This window comes from Rosa rugosa, unplaced genomic scaffold (genome assembly GCF_958449725.1).
Source record: "Rosa rugosa unplaced genomic scaffold, drRosRugo1.1 SCAFFOLD_212, whole genome shotgun sequence".
NCBI classification, from domain to species: domain Eukaryota; kingdom Viridiplantae; phylum Streptophyta; class Magnoliopsida; order Rosales; family Rosaceae; genus Rosa; species Rosa rugosa.
In genome coordinates, this window is record NW_026908921.1 from 1 (window position 1) to 14345 (window position 14345).

The 14345-nt window shown below is 38.5% G+C and overlaps 3 protein-coding genes across 14 annotated transcripts; 2 read left to right on the forward strand and 1 right to left on the reverse strand.

Moving 5' to 3' along the window:
* The first annotated feature begins 1464 nt into the window (after positions 1 to 1464).
* LOC133724185 (zinc finger AN1 and C2H2 domain-containing stress-associated protein 11-like) lies at positions 1465 to 4167 on the forward strand. Of its 2 annotated transcripts, XM_062150905.1 has the most exons (3): positions 1465 to 1805; positions 2972 to 3745; positions 3950 to 4167. In XM_062150905.1, the coding sequence occupies exons 1-2, from the start codon at positions 1707 to 1709 to the stop codon at positions 3743 to 3745; spliced, it is 873 nt and encodes a 290-aa protein (XP_062006889.1). In that variant the 5' UTR covers positions 1465 to 1706; the 3' UTR covers positions 3950 to 4167. The 2 variants fall into 2 exon arrangements, with proteins under 2 accessions (XP_062006889.1, XP_062006887.1); XM_062150903.1 differs by lacking the exon at positions 3950 to 4167 and having other exon boundaries at positions 2972 to 3843.
* A 769-nt stretch (positions 4168 to 4936) lies between these two features.
* On the reverse strand, positions 4937 to 5902 carry LOC133724184 (uncharacterized). Its single transcript, XM_062150902.1, has one exon. It carries the CDS (start codon positions 5900 to 5902, stop codon positions 4937 to 4939), a length of 966 nt encoding a protein of 321 aa, XP_062006886.1.
* Positions 5903 to 6298: 396 nt separating this feature from the next.
* Positions 6299 to 14274, forward strand: LOC133724183 (uncharacterized). Of its 11 annotated transcripts, XR_009853519.1 has the most exons (20): positions 6306 to 6463; positions 6579 to 6840; positions 7239 to 7521; positions 7693 to 7858; positions 8695 to 8888; positions 8977 to 9085; positions 9595 to 9641; positions 9742 to 9822; positions 10083 to 10127; positions 10364 to 10410; positions 10716 to 10886; positions 11080 to 11143; positions 11396 to 11472; positions 11791 to 11964; positions 12193 to 12261; positions 12375 to 12443; positions 12549 to 12635; positions 12868 to 13754; positions 13847 to 13930; positions 14021 to 14224. XR_009853519.1 is itself a non-coding variant. In XM_062150901.1 (3 exons), exons 1-3 carry the CDS (start codon positions 6342 to 6344, stop codon positions 7148 to 7150), a joined length of 441 nt encoding a protein of 146 aa, XP_062006885.1. In that variant the 5' UTR covers positions 6299 to 6341; the 3' UTR covers positions 7151 to 7231. The 11 variants fall into 11 exon arrangements, 1 of the variants encoding a protein (XP_062006885.1); XR_009853516.1 differs by having other exon boundaries at positions 12868 to 13930; XR_009853518.1 differs by having other exon boundaries at positions 6307 to 6463; positions 13847 to 14225.
* Positions 14275 to 14345: the final 71 nt, after the last annotated feature.

The following is a 14345-nucleotide window of genomic DNA, read 5'->3' on the forward strand; positions in this document are numbered from 1 at the left end:
CCGAGTTTTAGACGACATCTCTAACACAGAAATGCCACTAGACTTCACGCTGGAACTCTATAATGACTGACTCCAAACTTGCACTACAACTGTATGGCAAAGACAACAAGCGCAGGAGCAGGGAATCCTTGACATCTCACCACTCGTCCAGCCAGTAAGTACTCTAAAGCTAGACAACTCACTTGTGTCAACCACTAACTCACCAACCCAGAGTCCTCCTAACCAGCTTTGATCGACCAAGCCGACACTCATTGTGACCTAAACCCAACCAAGGGGTTTGCCGGACATATAGACCTGGGACTAAGGAAACCCAACACCATCACCACCCTATTGTCAACACCGTTAATTCTCAACTGCTCCAAATCGCCTCCGACCCGAACCCAGACAGAAACGACCCACTAGAAGGCCAAGGATGATTGTCTACAGCCAGACATTTTCGCCACCACTACTGACCCAACTCCAGAACAGGAATGACCCCCTAGACGGCGAAAGAGAAGATTGTCTCTACCACACCCTTGATAGTGCCTTATTACCAATAAACACCAACTGCCAAGAAAACAAAAACTAAAAACTTTAAAACAAAAAACCTAATGGACCTAGGGAATTGCCCCAGGCCCAGACTGAGGCAACATTCGGATTAAGCCCAGACCGCCGCCGCCGTTAACCAAGCTTCGCCGGCCAATCTCCAACAAAATACATCCCCACCCCGTAGTGTCACCCATCTGGTCACGCCTCCAGACCACCACCACCACAGCCAGACAGTCTCCATTGTCCCACCAACGTCGCCATACCCCATCCTCCAAATTGCATCTGGATTGCGAGCAGAACCACCGATTGACCAAAAGAAACCAGGAGCCCAGCTGCGCCGACACTGTGCCATCACCATGCACTGGCCATCTCGTCCATATCTGACCACCCTGCACCACCCCGCCTCCAACCCAGCCCCGTCTTCGAATCATTCCGACAAAAGCTGAAGTCGCGATCCAAAGCAGATTCGTCAAACCCATCCACCAAACAAGACCCCACCACTCACCACTAACTGAAAACACGCTCGCACGTCTAAGAGGGACAGCGAGAGAGGAAGCAACACGTCCGACGACTACGCCGTAGGGACGTGCCGCCGGACGAGCACACGAAACAAACGAGAGAAACCCTAAGCGCGTGCGGCGCGTTCTAAAAACTTAATTCCCTTTTCTATTTCAATCTAGATTCATATTTAATCCGCTAAATTAACAACATATCCGAATAGTTAATGGATTAATGGATCGAAACATCAATCCAAACCGTCCATTGTTGACCAAAATCTTTTTTATGGACGGCTCTTTATAGCCATCATCTTTTGCTTATGCAGGTATGACATCCTGGCCAGGTACGTAAATCGTAATGCGTTGTTAGAAAGCCCAATGGGCTCTGGTAAAAAAACACACCAACACCAAAGTAACAAATTCTCTTCCATTTTCTTCAAACGCGTCTTTCTTGTCCCTGGTTTTTACAAAGGAACTATTTGGGCAGCGACTCCCAAAACGACTCTGTCTCTTGGGAGAAGTCCTCAGCGTGGACTCGTAATTCCGCGGATTCGGTCTCTCTCTCTCTCTCTCTCTGTATCCGCGGAGACCAAATCCTCCGATTTCCGGATTTTCGCAATAAATCCGGTGACTTGAAAATCCCGCCATTCCTCTTGCTGTTGTTCATTTCTTTGATTTTGGATGGGAACTCCGGAATTCCCAGATCTGGGTAAGCATTGCTCCGTCGTCGAATGCCAGCAGATCGATTTCTTGCCATTCACCTGCGATAGCTGCAACAAGGTTCTCTCTTTTATCATCATATGAATTTTCCACGTCCATATTCAAATGAATGTTAGATATGAAAAAAGGAATGTTTGCCTGCTTTGAAATTTGAATTATGTTATGTGATTGGATTGGTTGCTGTGGAAAAGTAGAATTTTCCAAAAAGAAGAAAAGAATGAAAATTCAAACTCAAATTGTGGTGATTCACATTGGGTTGTAGTACGAATTATCATTTCCTTGAAACATAAAAGGTGAAGCTGCCAAAATAAATCTATTTAGGTTGTTCATTATACTCGTTGTTGGGTTCTTACAAGAAATTTCCAGGAAATTTGTGATCTTGGAATGTGCTTGAATTGAAAGTTTTAACTTTTATGGATGACGTTTTGAACTGCTTTTCTTGTGAGAAACAGAGATATGGTTTGGACTCATGTTATCGTCTATTTGTTTAATGTTGACTGCTTGTTGACACAGCATGAATAGCTTTATGAAATTCATATAATTTGGTTGAATTGAATTTATTTATAGGTTAATCCAAGTGTCCTTTTAAATTGCTATTATAATTTGAACTCTGAAGGTGTGCATTCTGCTGTGCTTGAATCACATTACTTTAATCCCGAGTGTGTTGTGTATTTTAGGTGAAGAAAAAGATGTCAAGGGTGTAAATCTCTGTTTGTATTTTTGTCTGTTGGGAGAGAGAGGGTGTTCCTATATTACGTATTTTGTATTGATTAGCCTTCTTTGACCCTGTAGCTTCATAAGGATTAATTATTGAAAGTGTAATGTTTTGGAGGATACATGGGGGAGAAATTTGAAATTGATAAGATGGAGGTGAAATATTGTTTATGAGATATTAATTCTTATATACCTAGTTCTGGAATCCTATCAAAATTCAACACCTTTAATTTGTAATATTTTCCCACTTTACTACTCATCTAAATGGCGTTGTCATGGTGCTGATATACCATTAATGTATGCTAAGTTGCTAACTTAAGAGAGTTGGGGCTTGATGTGTTCAATTTGATTCCAAAGTTCTTATTTAGGTATGCAAAAACAACTATACCACACTTTAATCATTCGACCATTGTTCATCTTTCCAATTTCTGGATTATCATTCAGTGGCACTAGTTCTGCTTCTTGGAAATAGTTTCTTTTTGGCATATTGACATAAGACTGACACTTTGCAGGTGTTTTGTTTGGAGCACCGAAGCTACATTAAACACAACTGTCCAAAAGGCGACAGACAAAATGTCACTGTTGTCATTTGCCCCCTCTGTGCCAAAGGAGTTCATCTAATTCCGGATGAAGATCCCAACATTACTTGGGAGAGGCATGTTAACACTGATTGTGACCCTTCGAATTATGAGAAAGCCACAAAGAAGAAAAAATGTCCTGTCCCTGGATGCAGGGAGGTCTTAACATTCTCGAACACAATCAAGTGCAGGGACTGCATGGCAGACCACTGTTTGAAGCACCGATTTGGACCTGATCATAAGTGTCCTGGACCTAAGAAACCGGAGTCAGGTTTATCCTTTATGGGTCTTTTAAGTAGAAGTCGAAAAGAAACATCAAATCGCAACCATGCTCCTGCCACATCTTCCCCCAATTGGGGTAGCTTTCTTAGTGCAGCTTCATCTTTCAAAGCCTCAGCTGAAGCTAGTGTTGCAAAATTGAGTAATGAACTTAGCCAAAAGTGGACAACAAAAGATGGAGTGGGACAGAGCAGCAGCAGTGGGAGTAGAAACGGGCAAGTGGAGGAGTGTCCGCAATGTGGTGCTAAGTTCTCCTCAGTCACCACTCTTGTAGATCATGTACAAAAAGTTCATGAAAAGGGTGGCACCCGAGCAGGGGTGAAGAAGTTGACAGTAGATGTCTGCCCCAAGTGTAGTAAAGGATTTCGGGATCCAGTGGCTCTTGTAGAGCATGTTGAGAGGGATCATGGTGGTACTTCAAGAGTATAGGTATAAATTTTTTTGCAGAAAGTATTTGTATTCTATTGGACATAGCTCAGGTGATTCATACCGACAAAATGCATATATCTTTTGAGAATTAAGTCAAATTGTTTGCTGTTTTAGTTGTAAGGTTGAACACACAAATTGTTCCTTTGTGAATACTGATTATTTGTTGATAGCCAAATGAGCTGTCTGTAATGCATTTCTTTGCAGATGTATTGCTGTTTCTGCTCTCCCCTATCTGTCTTGGAGGCCCCTCCTTGTGGGGCGCAAGTCTTGTTGGATGATGTAGCTGGGGTAACTAGGCCCTGAAATATTTTCATCAGTATGAAATAAATCCCTCGTATAAATACTCAGGACTGAACTCGAACTGGGAAATTGAGAGGAAAGCGTTTGATCGACTACATAATGAGGTCGCATAAACAAGTCTTTCGCAATCTCGGTATCTGATGTTTTGTAATTTGAAGGGGATTTGGATGTGCGAAATCAATCTAGCGGCAAAGTATAGCTCTGGTTCTCAATCAAGAAGTATCATCATAATATAAAATCAATATATCACTCTTCTACATGCCTTAAAACGATTACGGTTTGGGAGAGTGATCGATCTTGATGACAGCTCTAATCCTAAATTAAGTGGCCTGATATTGAACGAAGCTGATTGAATTTGAACACCCGCTGCAGACTTCCTTCTCCACTACAGACACCAAGTTTCTAGGGTCTTTTGACACTTCATTTAAAATCAAGTTTGGTATTTTGATGAGTATACTCTCTGATACCGGATGATAGCAGAAACATTTCACACTAAAAACATGATTTCGCGTCGAAACTAAATGAAAAGACACTAGAAATCTCTAGCAAAACATGATTCACTTTGAATTGGCCAGAAATAGATATTTCCTTTCAGTTGAGATTCACTTTGAACATGATTCATAATTTTTCGTGTTACTGAAAATGCTGCAGTACATGTACACACTACATTACAAAGATCAAGTGTAACAGCCAACTAAAGAGTGAAAAACAAATGCAAAGTATTTGACTTCCTTGAAGAGAAATTAGATTACAGTGTAGTATAGTAACTAGTAATTAATTACTGTGTTCAGAATAAAAAAGAAATCTACAGAGATCTCCCTAGCTAAAACTAAAATATACAAGTAGTAGTCCAGCCAATTCATTGAACTTGGCCACCAAAAGAAGTTGCCTCTAGGGGAGGAAGAAGTTGGAGTCGAGGAAACCACCACAGAGCTGCTGCTCATCTTGTTGCTGTTGTTGTTCCTCACAACTGTTGTTAGGTTCTACTTCTTGCTGCGGCACTAGTAGTGAAGAATCCGAAAACTGTTGTATTTGTTCCTCATACCATTGATCAAGAGAAGCCATAAACTGATCACTATTCAAAATGTCATCATAATCATCAACCAAGCCGGTTGGAGAGAAAAGTAGGTTCTCATCCATACAGTAACCATGATCATCACATTGTGGGGGCAGTTGCTGTGTAGTGCTAGTAGTACTAAATGAGGCACTTCCCATTTGTTGCTCACACATGTTGTTTTGAACTTGAACTCTTTTCGGTTCAAGTTTTCGGTTTTTGAAAGACATTGTCTTTCTGTGATTCTCATCCTCATTAGTCTCAGCTGAACTCTTCTTCCTCTTTTTTCTTCCTCCAGCTCCTTTATAATTGACTTTGAGTCGGCACAAAGCCAGATCGGGTGCTTGGTTGATGGTGTACTCATCCATCAACCAAGCAGCATGGTGTTCAAAGCCCTTGTCTTTGTTGTTCTCGTATCTAAACTTCCTTAGCTTCCCATAAGGCTCTTCAATTCCACTGACATAGACAGGTTTAGCAGCTTCCGTCTCGCTCCAGGTGCCCCCATCGCAGCCAATTCTGCGAGAACAGCGGGAGCCCAACTTCTTGACCCGGGAGAAGAAATAGATATAATCTTGATGTGGAAATTTGGAAGGCTCATAAATTCTCCAAATTTCCCATGGTGGTAAACCTGTGGTGCCATATATTTCAATCTCAGGGAATGTTTGTTTTCCTCCAATTGGGGTTGGGGTTTTGATTCTGTTGTAGAGATAGCTTCCCACTAAATCAGAATCAGTGGGGTGGAACGTCTTCACAACACCGACATCAAGGTCTTCTAGGCTCATCATGAAACAAGAAATTGCCATTTTAATTGAATTAATGTAGAGTAGGAAACTTGCTCGAGATGAGACTCTCCTTTTGGGAATGAGAAGGAGAGTCTGGGGGACTGATGAATTAATGTAGGGTAGGAAACTTGCTCGAGATGAGAAGGAGAGTCTTTTTTTTTGGGAATGAGAAGGAGAGTCTGGGGGACTGATGAATTAATGTAGGGTAGGAAACTTGCTCGAGATGAGAAGGAGTCATTTTTTTTTAGGAATGAAAAGGAGAGTCTGGGGGACTGACTATATATAAGAGGATTCGGCACTCCCTTGCAGATTAGGATTTAGGAATGTTGATTTCCGAAACTGCCCCTGAGGAGAATATCAATTATCAAGCCTGTCCTTGCTCTTCTCCGTGTTGGATTAGGATTTAGGAATGTTAATACCAGCGATTGCCCTCTCTTTCTTGACCAATTAACGCACAGCCATGGAACCACTCTGGAGAAGCCGCTCTCCACTCACCTTCGACGCTTCAATTGGAATGCACAGAAGCCTCCAATTCTTCTCTTTGTCTTCTCGCTTCCATCTCTCTGTCTTCAAAAATTTGGGGTAAATGATTAAACAGCCGAATCGGAAAAATTTGGGATTCCATGATTATACAAGGATGTTTTGCTCTATCTTGTTGTGCTTGTTTTGTTTTTGATGCGTGAATCTTAATATGCAGAGATGAGTTTCGGCAGAGAAAAAGACTGAATTTATGGGGAAGATCGATCATCTTATCTTGGCTACGGAAAATCCATAAATGGCAAGTGGAAGGCAACTGGCCCAGTTATCTCTACAAGAGCCTGAGTGAATTTATTGGCTTTGAATATAGACCCAAGAGAGAAAATGGCGAGAAGCAAATGTTCACTGTTAGATCAGTGAGGATCACGCAGCAGAGCAGTCAAGGCAATCCTAGCTCACCCAATGGTCCTGTGGGTGGTGTTGTAAGTTTCCTTTATCTCAATATGGGTTGTTGATTTTATGTGTGTGCTTCTTGAATTTGTTATCTACTGTTTGCTTGCATAGACTGTTGAAAGTTTGAAACTTTCGAAATGTGAGATCATGGTTAGCAGAAAGTGTATCTCTTACTTGAAGCAGGCTCGAACCACCTCTGTTGTTAGTGTCTTATGATCTTTGCTCTGAGAAAGTTTAGGCTAAATGAAGAAACTTGGATACTAATTTGTCAAATATATACAGGTCTTTGTATTAGTTGAATTGTCGACTGGCCTAACTTTTGTATATGGTGTGTGGTGAGGCAAGGTGTGCCATGAGAGTGCATTGAAGGGTATCAGTTGTGAGTGTGTTGAAGACGTAATCCTGAAATGTTGTTGCTTTGTTTCAGGGGGGTGAACTCGACTTATGAAATTCAGTCTGATGATGATTACAAAGTGGGTCAGCGAAGGGCATTTGCAAGTGGTCGAAGAAAAACTAAGATTGTCTGTACAATTGGTCCTTATACAAGCTCACGTGAAATGACATGGAAACTTGCAGAAACTGGGATGAATGTAGTGCGTTTGAAAATGTCTCATGGGGACCATACGTCGCACCAGAAAACTATTGATCTTGTCAAAGAATACAACTCTCAATTCAAAGACAAGGTTATAGCCATAATACTGGACACCAAGGTACATTCACATTACATTTTTCTCTCGTTCTTTACCTGCTCATATCGTAATGAGCTTGTAGTTAGGAGCTCAGGGTCTTTAGTATATCATCTTTATTCTTCTACCTCTATTTTGGTTCTTATACAAATTTTGAGCTTATAGTTGTTATATGATTTTTTGTTCTTCATGTAGGGTCCTGAGGTTAGGAGTGGAGATGTACCACAACCAATTCTGCTTACAGAGGGACAAGAGCTTAACTTTACAATTAGAAGAGGAGTTAGCACCAAAGATACCGTTAGTGTAAACTATGATGACTTTGTGAATGATGTGGAGGTTTGAGACATAGTTCTGGTTGATGGTAAGTAGTATCTTGTGGGTGCTAAATTGGTAGATGAGTTAATTTGGTTTGCATGTCATCTAAGTTGATATGGTCTTGTTGTAAGCATGTAGCTGAAGTTTTAGAAATATGGAAAGTTAAATGTTGACTCTTTTGAGTAATTTCGTACAAGAGATTGAATGCCCTTGTTTTGTGCATGCGGTTTGGTGGATTCTAGAACTCTGTCATTGGGATGAGATTGAAGAATGTATTGATTTATTTCTGTGATCAACTTTGATGGTTAAGAATAAGCCAGACTATAGAGTTAGACTAGTTCTTTTAGTGTGCTGGTGTTTGTTAACCTAAAGTAGCTGGGACATTGTTTAGGCAAATAAGTACCTGATCTATTCCAGATTGTGAGTCTGACATCATAGCATGCCGTTATCTAACAAGAGAATAAATCTGTACTTACGTGTATATATGTCTTATACTTGATGTACTGAGTTCGTTATTTTACCAGAAAAGTACCCAAAACCAACTCTGATTTTTTTCTATATGTTAAGAACCATTTTATCCAATTTTGATGAAGTGCTTTTTCCCACAAACCAATTTGCTCCTCCAACCCCATTTTATTCCCACAAACCAATGTTACACTCTCTTCTATATGGCTCATACGACTGGTACTCCAGTGGCAAGTCCTACATTGCTCCTCCAACCCCATTTTATATTGTTTGCTTCCCTGATCAATTTCTTACAGTAACATTTAGTTTGCTGGCTGTTTGAATATTTTTAAATTAAAATACTATCTACCTTTCCTAACTTTTTGTAGGCTAAAAATTTGTAGTTGGCAGCTTAATGAATTCTCTCTTCATATACAGGGAAAGCTGAAGGTGTTATATATGAAGATGATGGTGATGGATATGAATTCCTGGAAGGAGGATTCTTGTTGACACACTATGTTGCTGAACTTCAATCATCAACACTTACTCTCAAAATTTCAAAAACTGAAGGATCTTGGAAGAGGCCAAACCGTCGCTTGCATGTGCAATTATTGCTTGGTGGAGGTGCCATGGTATGTCTGTTTCTTGAGAGACAAGAATAATGCCTGAGACTAGCATACATTAATAAAATCCCATATTAATCCTGACTTCCTCAAATAGGTTGATATATGGGGTGAGGATGGAGAGATTCTTCAACTTTCAATGCCTTCAGAACAGGAGGTCTCACAGCTGGTTTCTACCAGTGAGAAACAGTACAGAACTCGTTTGGGTAAATTCTTTGATGCTCATACTTAGTCATTTATCCTGAACATAAAATATTGCTAAATGCTACTTCTTTGTCAGATGACAGTAACCTTGACTGAATTGTCTTAATGGATTGCCCAATTCAACTAAGCTTCAATAAACTATCCTTATTTATTTTTTTCTCTTTTCTTTTTATTCTTTTTATTTTTGATACGAAACTAGATTTTTGTTTTTCTTTTGACTACCACAATTAAGAGTTTCCTTTTTTTTTCTTTTTTCTTTTTTCTTTTAAAGAAAGATTAGAGATCTATTTATGTTTTTGTGATCAGCATGCATTTTACTGTATATCCAAATTGCAACATCATGAGCAAATTTAACTTGAAGGATCCACTTCTTAAGTAGTATTTTGATAATTTTTCTTGTTAGTTGAATTTTTGGGAGTTGTTCCAAACTTCATAAACTTAATTCCTTTATTTGATTATCAGTCTTCTTCAGCTTCTGCTTATTGTGGTTATTATAACCATTTGTGAACAGATTTTGCTTTCAGCTTTCGAGTGTGCGCAGTCGCAGTGCAATGAGAGGTAAAACTATATGCTTACAAATTTGTTAGTTTCTTTGATTGGTTTAGTTTTGTGCAGTGGAGATTTTAGTTTTTTTTATTTTTTTATTTTATTGATATAGGAACAATGAGTTCAGTTTGCTGGTGAGCTTCAACCCAAGGGTTGTAACTACCACTTGAAGGTTCCTTCCGGGGATCCCAAGGTTAGTCCCTTTAGAGCTATGAACTGATATTATCCTCTTATGTCGCAAAATAAAAATTATTTGGAACTGAAATGTAGGTACGGCATTACTAATAAGTCGTAAAGAACTTGCCTTCAGTGATTTTTTTCCACTGTAGTTGGAGTTTAATGATATCTGCACCACATGATGCATAATGTAGTTTCTTATGCATGTTGTTTACCCAAAGTTGTTGAGCAGTCCCCTTGATGAGTTTTTTATTTTTTTTATTTTTTTTTATGCAGATGCTTAATAGACAAGTGGTGAAATCTGAGTTTCCTACTATTAAGGTGCTTGGAATGGATCTTGAATTAGTGATGGCAATTCTTTATACATATTTGCTCTTCCATCCTGCGTTTTGCCAAGTGACAGTTTTCTGTTAAATTGAGATTGGCAAAATGAAAAGAAACTGCTTTTCTGTGTATTCATGTCCGAATGTAACTTGGAAGCTCTTTTATTTGAGAAAGCTAATTAACTGTTAAAAGTGGAGACAATAATAGTTCTTTCTTGCATCTTTGGTTCTCAGATTTTGCCTGTGAATTTCATCAAGTGCAAGACGCCCTTAAGTACAAGGTAGCATCAAAACCCTTTGAACTTTACACATTCAGTATTTAATGAGATAGAATTTGGATCTGCTGTTTTATGGTTTTTCCTTTTCATTTTCTGGGCACATGTACCAATCTTTGTTTGCTGATTATACAAATGAGTACTGTAGGATTAAGCAATTATCTGAGCTTTCAACTTTCAAATGTTGCATATGTTGGTTTGATTAATCATGCAGGCGCAGTTCTTATAATTTTCTGATATATGATCACACTGAGAATTTTCGGGTCATTGGTTGGGCATTGTTTGAATATCGAGCCAATCTTTTTTCTCAGGTGAGGCTGCAGTTTGTTCTTGGCTGAAGAGAACTAAGAAGGTTCCAAGGAGGAGTGCAAAATCAAATCAGAAACTGGCAAAGAAATATGAGAATAACAAAGACGACGAAGAGGATCAAGAAGAAGCCGATGAAGATGAGAAGGAAGAGAATGATGCCCAGGACTAATATGGTACATACTAAACATCCCTGGATAATGTCTGCCTTCAGTTAAGATAGGAGGCTGTAAACCTCAGTCAAGATAGGAGATTACTTCTCACTTTTTATATATATTTATGTTCCTTTTTAACAATTTTTGTTATGTGTGTTTTTCAGTTTTGTAGTGGTTATAATCGGTGTTTGCTTCATTTTTGTTTTATATCCAGTGATTTGCATTTTGATTGGGTCCAGTTTGTGACGAGAAGATTGGGTTGAAAACAAGTGGAACAGGTATGGTATTTGGTTGTATTTTTCTTTCTTTAAGTGATTAGTTGAAAATTGTGTGTGTTCTGATGGGGCTTTAGCTTCAGAGCACAAATACTCTGAACTTTGTTCTGGGTCTGTTTAATTTGATCGGTTTCTTTCATTTCTGAGTTGAATTGATAGAGAGTGGGGGCTGATTGGTTTGATTAGGTTTTCGCTGCCCACTATTTGATTCGAAAGTTTGGTTCTTTAGAGGAATTTGTATTTGATTGATTGCAGATAGAGGTTCTGGGCGGTTGGTTGGGCTGATTGGGGAAAACGGTGGAGCTGCAGACGCCAAAAATCTACGGGTGAAGGTAATTTCTAGGCGCAATTGATGAAATTGATGCTATTGTTTCAAAGGTTATAAACTTATTAATTTTGTTCTTCTTGCTAATATATATAAAGTTACTGTGGGTGTGGAAAAGTGCAATCTTGAAGATTATAGGATGACATTTTATCTTTCTTGGTAAGGCTTGAGTGTTCTTCGGTTATGTCAGATTATGGTTTTAAGTTTTAGTCTTGACATAGAGTGTGACAGATTTCATGTTGCTTGAGTTCTTGGGTTTCCTGTGGTTCCTGTGTTTGCATGGTTTTTGTGATTATTGATTATGATCATAATCTCTGTATTCAAGGTGTGGGAAGCGGTGGGAATAGAGAATTGCGGACTAAATCTCCTCCAAAAGATAGTCTGTGACTGTCAGCGTGCTGTTTTGGTCCTCCTTGGCTCCTTGGCCGAGCCTAGGTCCAGTCCTTCCACTTCTATGTACCTGACTCTTGATGTGGGTGATCGTGTTTTAGCTGAGAAGGTCAGTAATGTTCAAATCAGTTCATCATTAATCTCGAATTTGCGGAATGGTTCTTAATTCATATGTATTGGTGTGAACTTTAAGTGAATAATAATTATTGGTAGTTGATTATAGAGCATATTGTTAGTGGAGATATTGCTTACTGTTTGAAATTCGATTTTATATGCTCAACCAGATTATATGTTTTGTATATTATCTGAGAAATCCCTGCTTCTGTTTTGGTGTCAGGTTTCATATCTCTTTAGAAAGCCTGAGGTTTCATATATAGTGATTTTCAAGGCACCTCCAATCTTGCAGGTAATGTGTATAACATTTTATATATTAATAGTGAATTGCTGTTTGTTGTTTTTAAGAACTTTGTGATATGTGTTGTTGACACTTTCTCCTTGGGTATTCTGTGCAATATGCAGGAAATTGGCTTTAGCTCGGGCAATGTATTTATAAAAAGAATTGTGGCCAGGGGTGGAGATTATGTTGAGGTAAGATTTTGATTTTCTTGGTTATTGCGTGCATTAACTGGATTCATGTGAAAGAAGTAGAATTTATATTATATTTTCTAATGTTCATGTGGTTCTGTGCAATAGGTACATGATGGGAAATTGTTGGTGAATGGTGAAATTGAAAATGAAAATTACATATTGGAGCCTCTTGCCTATAAAATGGAACCAATTGTAAGTTCCTGTTCTTACTTCTCTTTTTATTTAGTTGGTTACATATTATAACAGGTTTTGTAAGTTCCTGTTCTTGCTTCTCTTTTTATTCAGTTGGTTCCATATAATAACAGGTTTTGTAGGTTCCTGTTCTTGCTTCTCTTTTTATTCAGTTGGTTGCATATAATAACAGGTTCAATTACTTACGAGGACTATGTTGCCTGTTTTGCTTGATTCACGCTGCTCATTTCAGAAGCGTATGTCTGTGATGGGGGACAACCGCAACAACAGTTGACTCTCATAACTGGTAATTTCAACTCTCAGTATTATTTTCGATTATCCCCACTAAACATTTTTGCTTCTGGGTCAGAGGTATTTCCTTTGTATTTTACTACCAGTCTCTGTGCATTGAATTGATCTGTTTACTGTGTTTTGTTTGGTAGTGTTGTAGTTTGTTCTAGAGTGAAAGGTGCTAATTAGAGGTTTAGACTGATCTGTATGTACCCAGCTTGAATTCCATGTGGCATCTTCTGCAACATAAGTTACTTCAACTTTGAAAAGCTGTCGAATTTACTGAGCCATATGTGAAAATTGGTTTTCCAAGCTCTTAAAAGCGATTAAACTTTGTTCTGTTGGATTTGTTTGCTTATAGGATCATCATACGTACAATTACTGCTTTTGGCTGAATAGTCTTTGAGTTGATCTTCAGCAAATAAATGCCCAAAGTTGAATAACTCTAACCACTAATATGAGTGATTCATATCAATGTGCTCAGTTACTTTACTAATAAGTAAAAGCATGAAACTTATGTGAATTAACTTTTCTACAATTCTTTAGATAAATATTACAAGCAGCTTCTCTGCCTCTCTTGAACCTTTATAGGATAGCAGAGGTCTAGGAATAGTTCCAAATCTATTTTGAAGTATGAAAATATGAATCCAGTATTCCCCTTCATCATTGCTGGTAGCCCTCCTAAATTTTTAATTCTTAATCATATAGTTCAAAGATTTAAAATGTTTAAAAAATGAGATTGGAAAGACACATTCTGAGTTTTACTGTTTTACATATCTTATGCTTTGCTCATGGAATCCAAGAACAAGGTGAAAGCTGCTAATGAATTTCAAATCTTGGGATATCAAGGTCTCCATATGTTCATTTTAAACTTGAATATCGCATTTCGTCTGTTTCTTACTCATTGTAGACATGCATTAAGCTATTATTATTTTGTTCAGAGTGTTCAGCCCATAGAAATATTTAATGATGCATTTAGGAAATTTCTTGCACACTTAATAAGAAGACCGCCAAAAGCTCCTGAGGTATGCAACCCTTATACTCTTTGTGCTGGATTTATTTTAGTATTGGTTGTGTACAAGTCACTTGCCAGTTTAATCTTTTTGAACTGTCAGGAGGATTCAGCAGAGGAACGCTTACCCGCCCGAAGCGTTGGAACTGTCCTTTCCAAGACAAGAAAAGGACAGCTTTGCATCTGCATTTGTTTCAACATTATTATTCCCAGACACTGCTCACTAGGTTTGTCAAGTAATTGAATCTCTGTTTTTATTGAATTTGTGGTCTTTCTTCTGAATTGAAAGTGATTTTTTTTTTTTTTTCTCTGTGGTATACTGGTATTCAGTGACTTTCAGAGACAGATTTTTCTTTTCTTTGTTAGAGTAGACAAATTTTAAATTTCAATGTTTATATTAGACATCTTGAAACCTCATCCTTCAGTCA

What these genes read in the sequence shown, in the direction of transcription:
- LOC133724185 (XM_062150905.1), top strand. Translation starts at nt 1,707, where the DNA reads ATGGGAACTCCGGAATTCCCAGATCTGGGTAAGCATTGCTCCGTCGTC. An exon ending in CCTGCGATAGCTGCAACAAG is followed by an intron (nt 1,806 to 2,971) that starts GTTCTCTCTTTT and finishes GACACTTTGCAG; the next exon opens with GTGTTTTGTTTGGAGCACCG.
- LOC133724184 (XM_062150902.1), bottom strand. Translation starts at nt 5,902, where the DNA reads ATGGCAATTTCTTGTTTCATGATGAGCCTAGAAGACCTTGATGTCGGT.
- LOC133724183 (XM_062150901.1), top strand. Translation starts at nt 6,342, where the DNA reads ATGGAACCACTCTGGAGAAGCCGCTCTCCACTCACCTTCGACGCTTCA. An exon ending in TCTGTCTTCAAAAATTTGGG is followed by an intron (nt 6,464 to 6,578) that starts GTAAATGATTAA and finishes CTTAATATGCAG; the next exon opens with AGATGAGTTTCGGCAGAGAA. An exon ending in ATGGTCCTGTGGGTGGTGTT is followed by an intron (nt 6,841 to 7,093) that starts GTAAGTTTCCTT and finishes AAATATATACAG; the next exon opens with GTCTTTGTATTAGTTGAATT.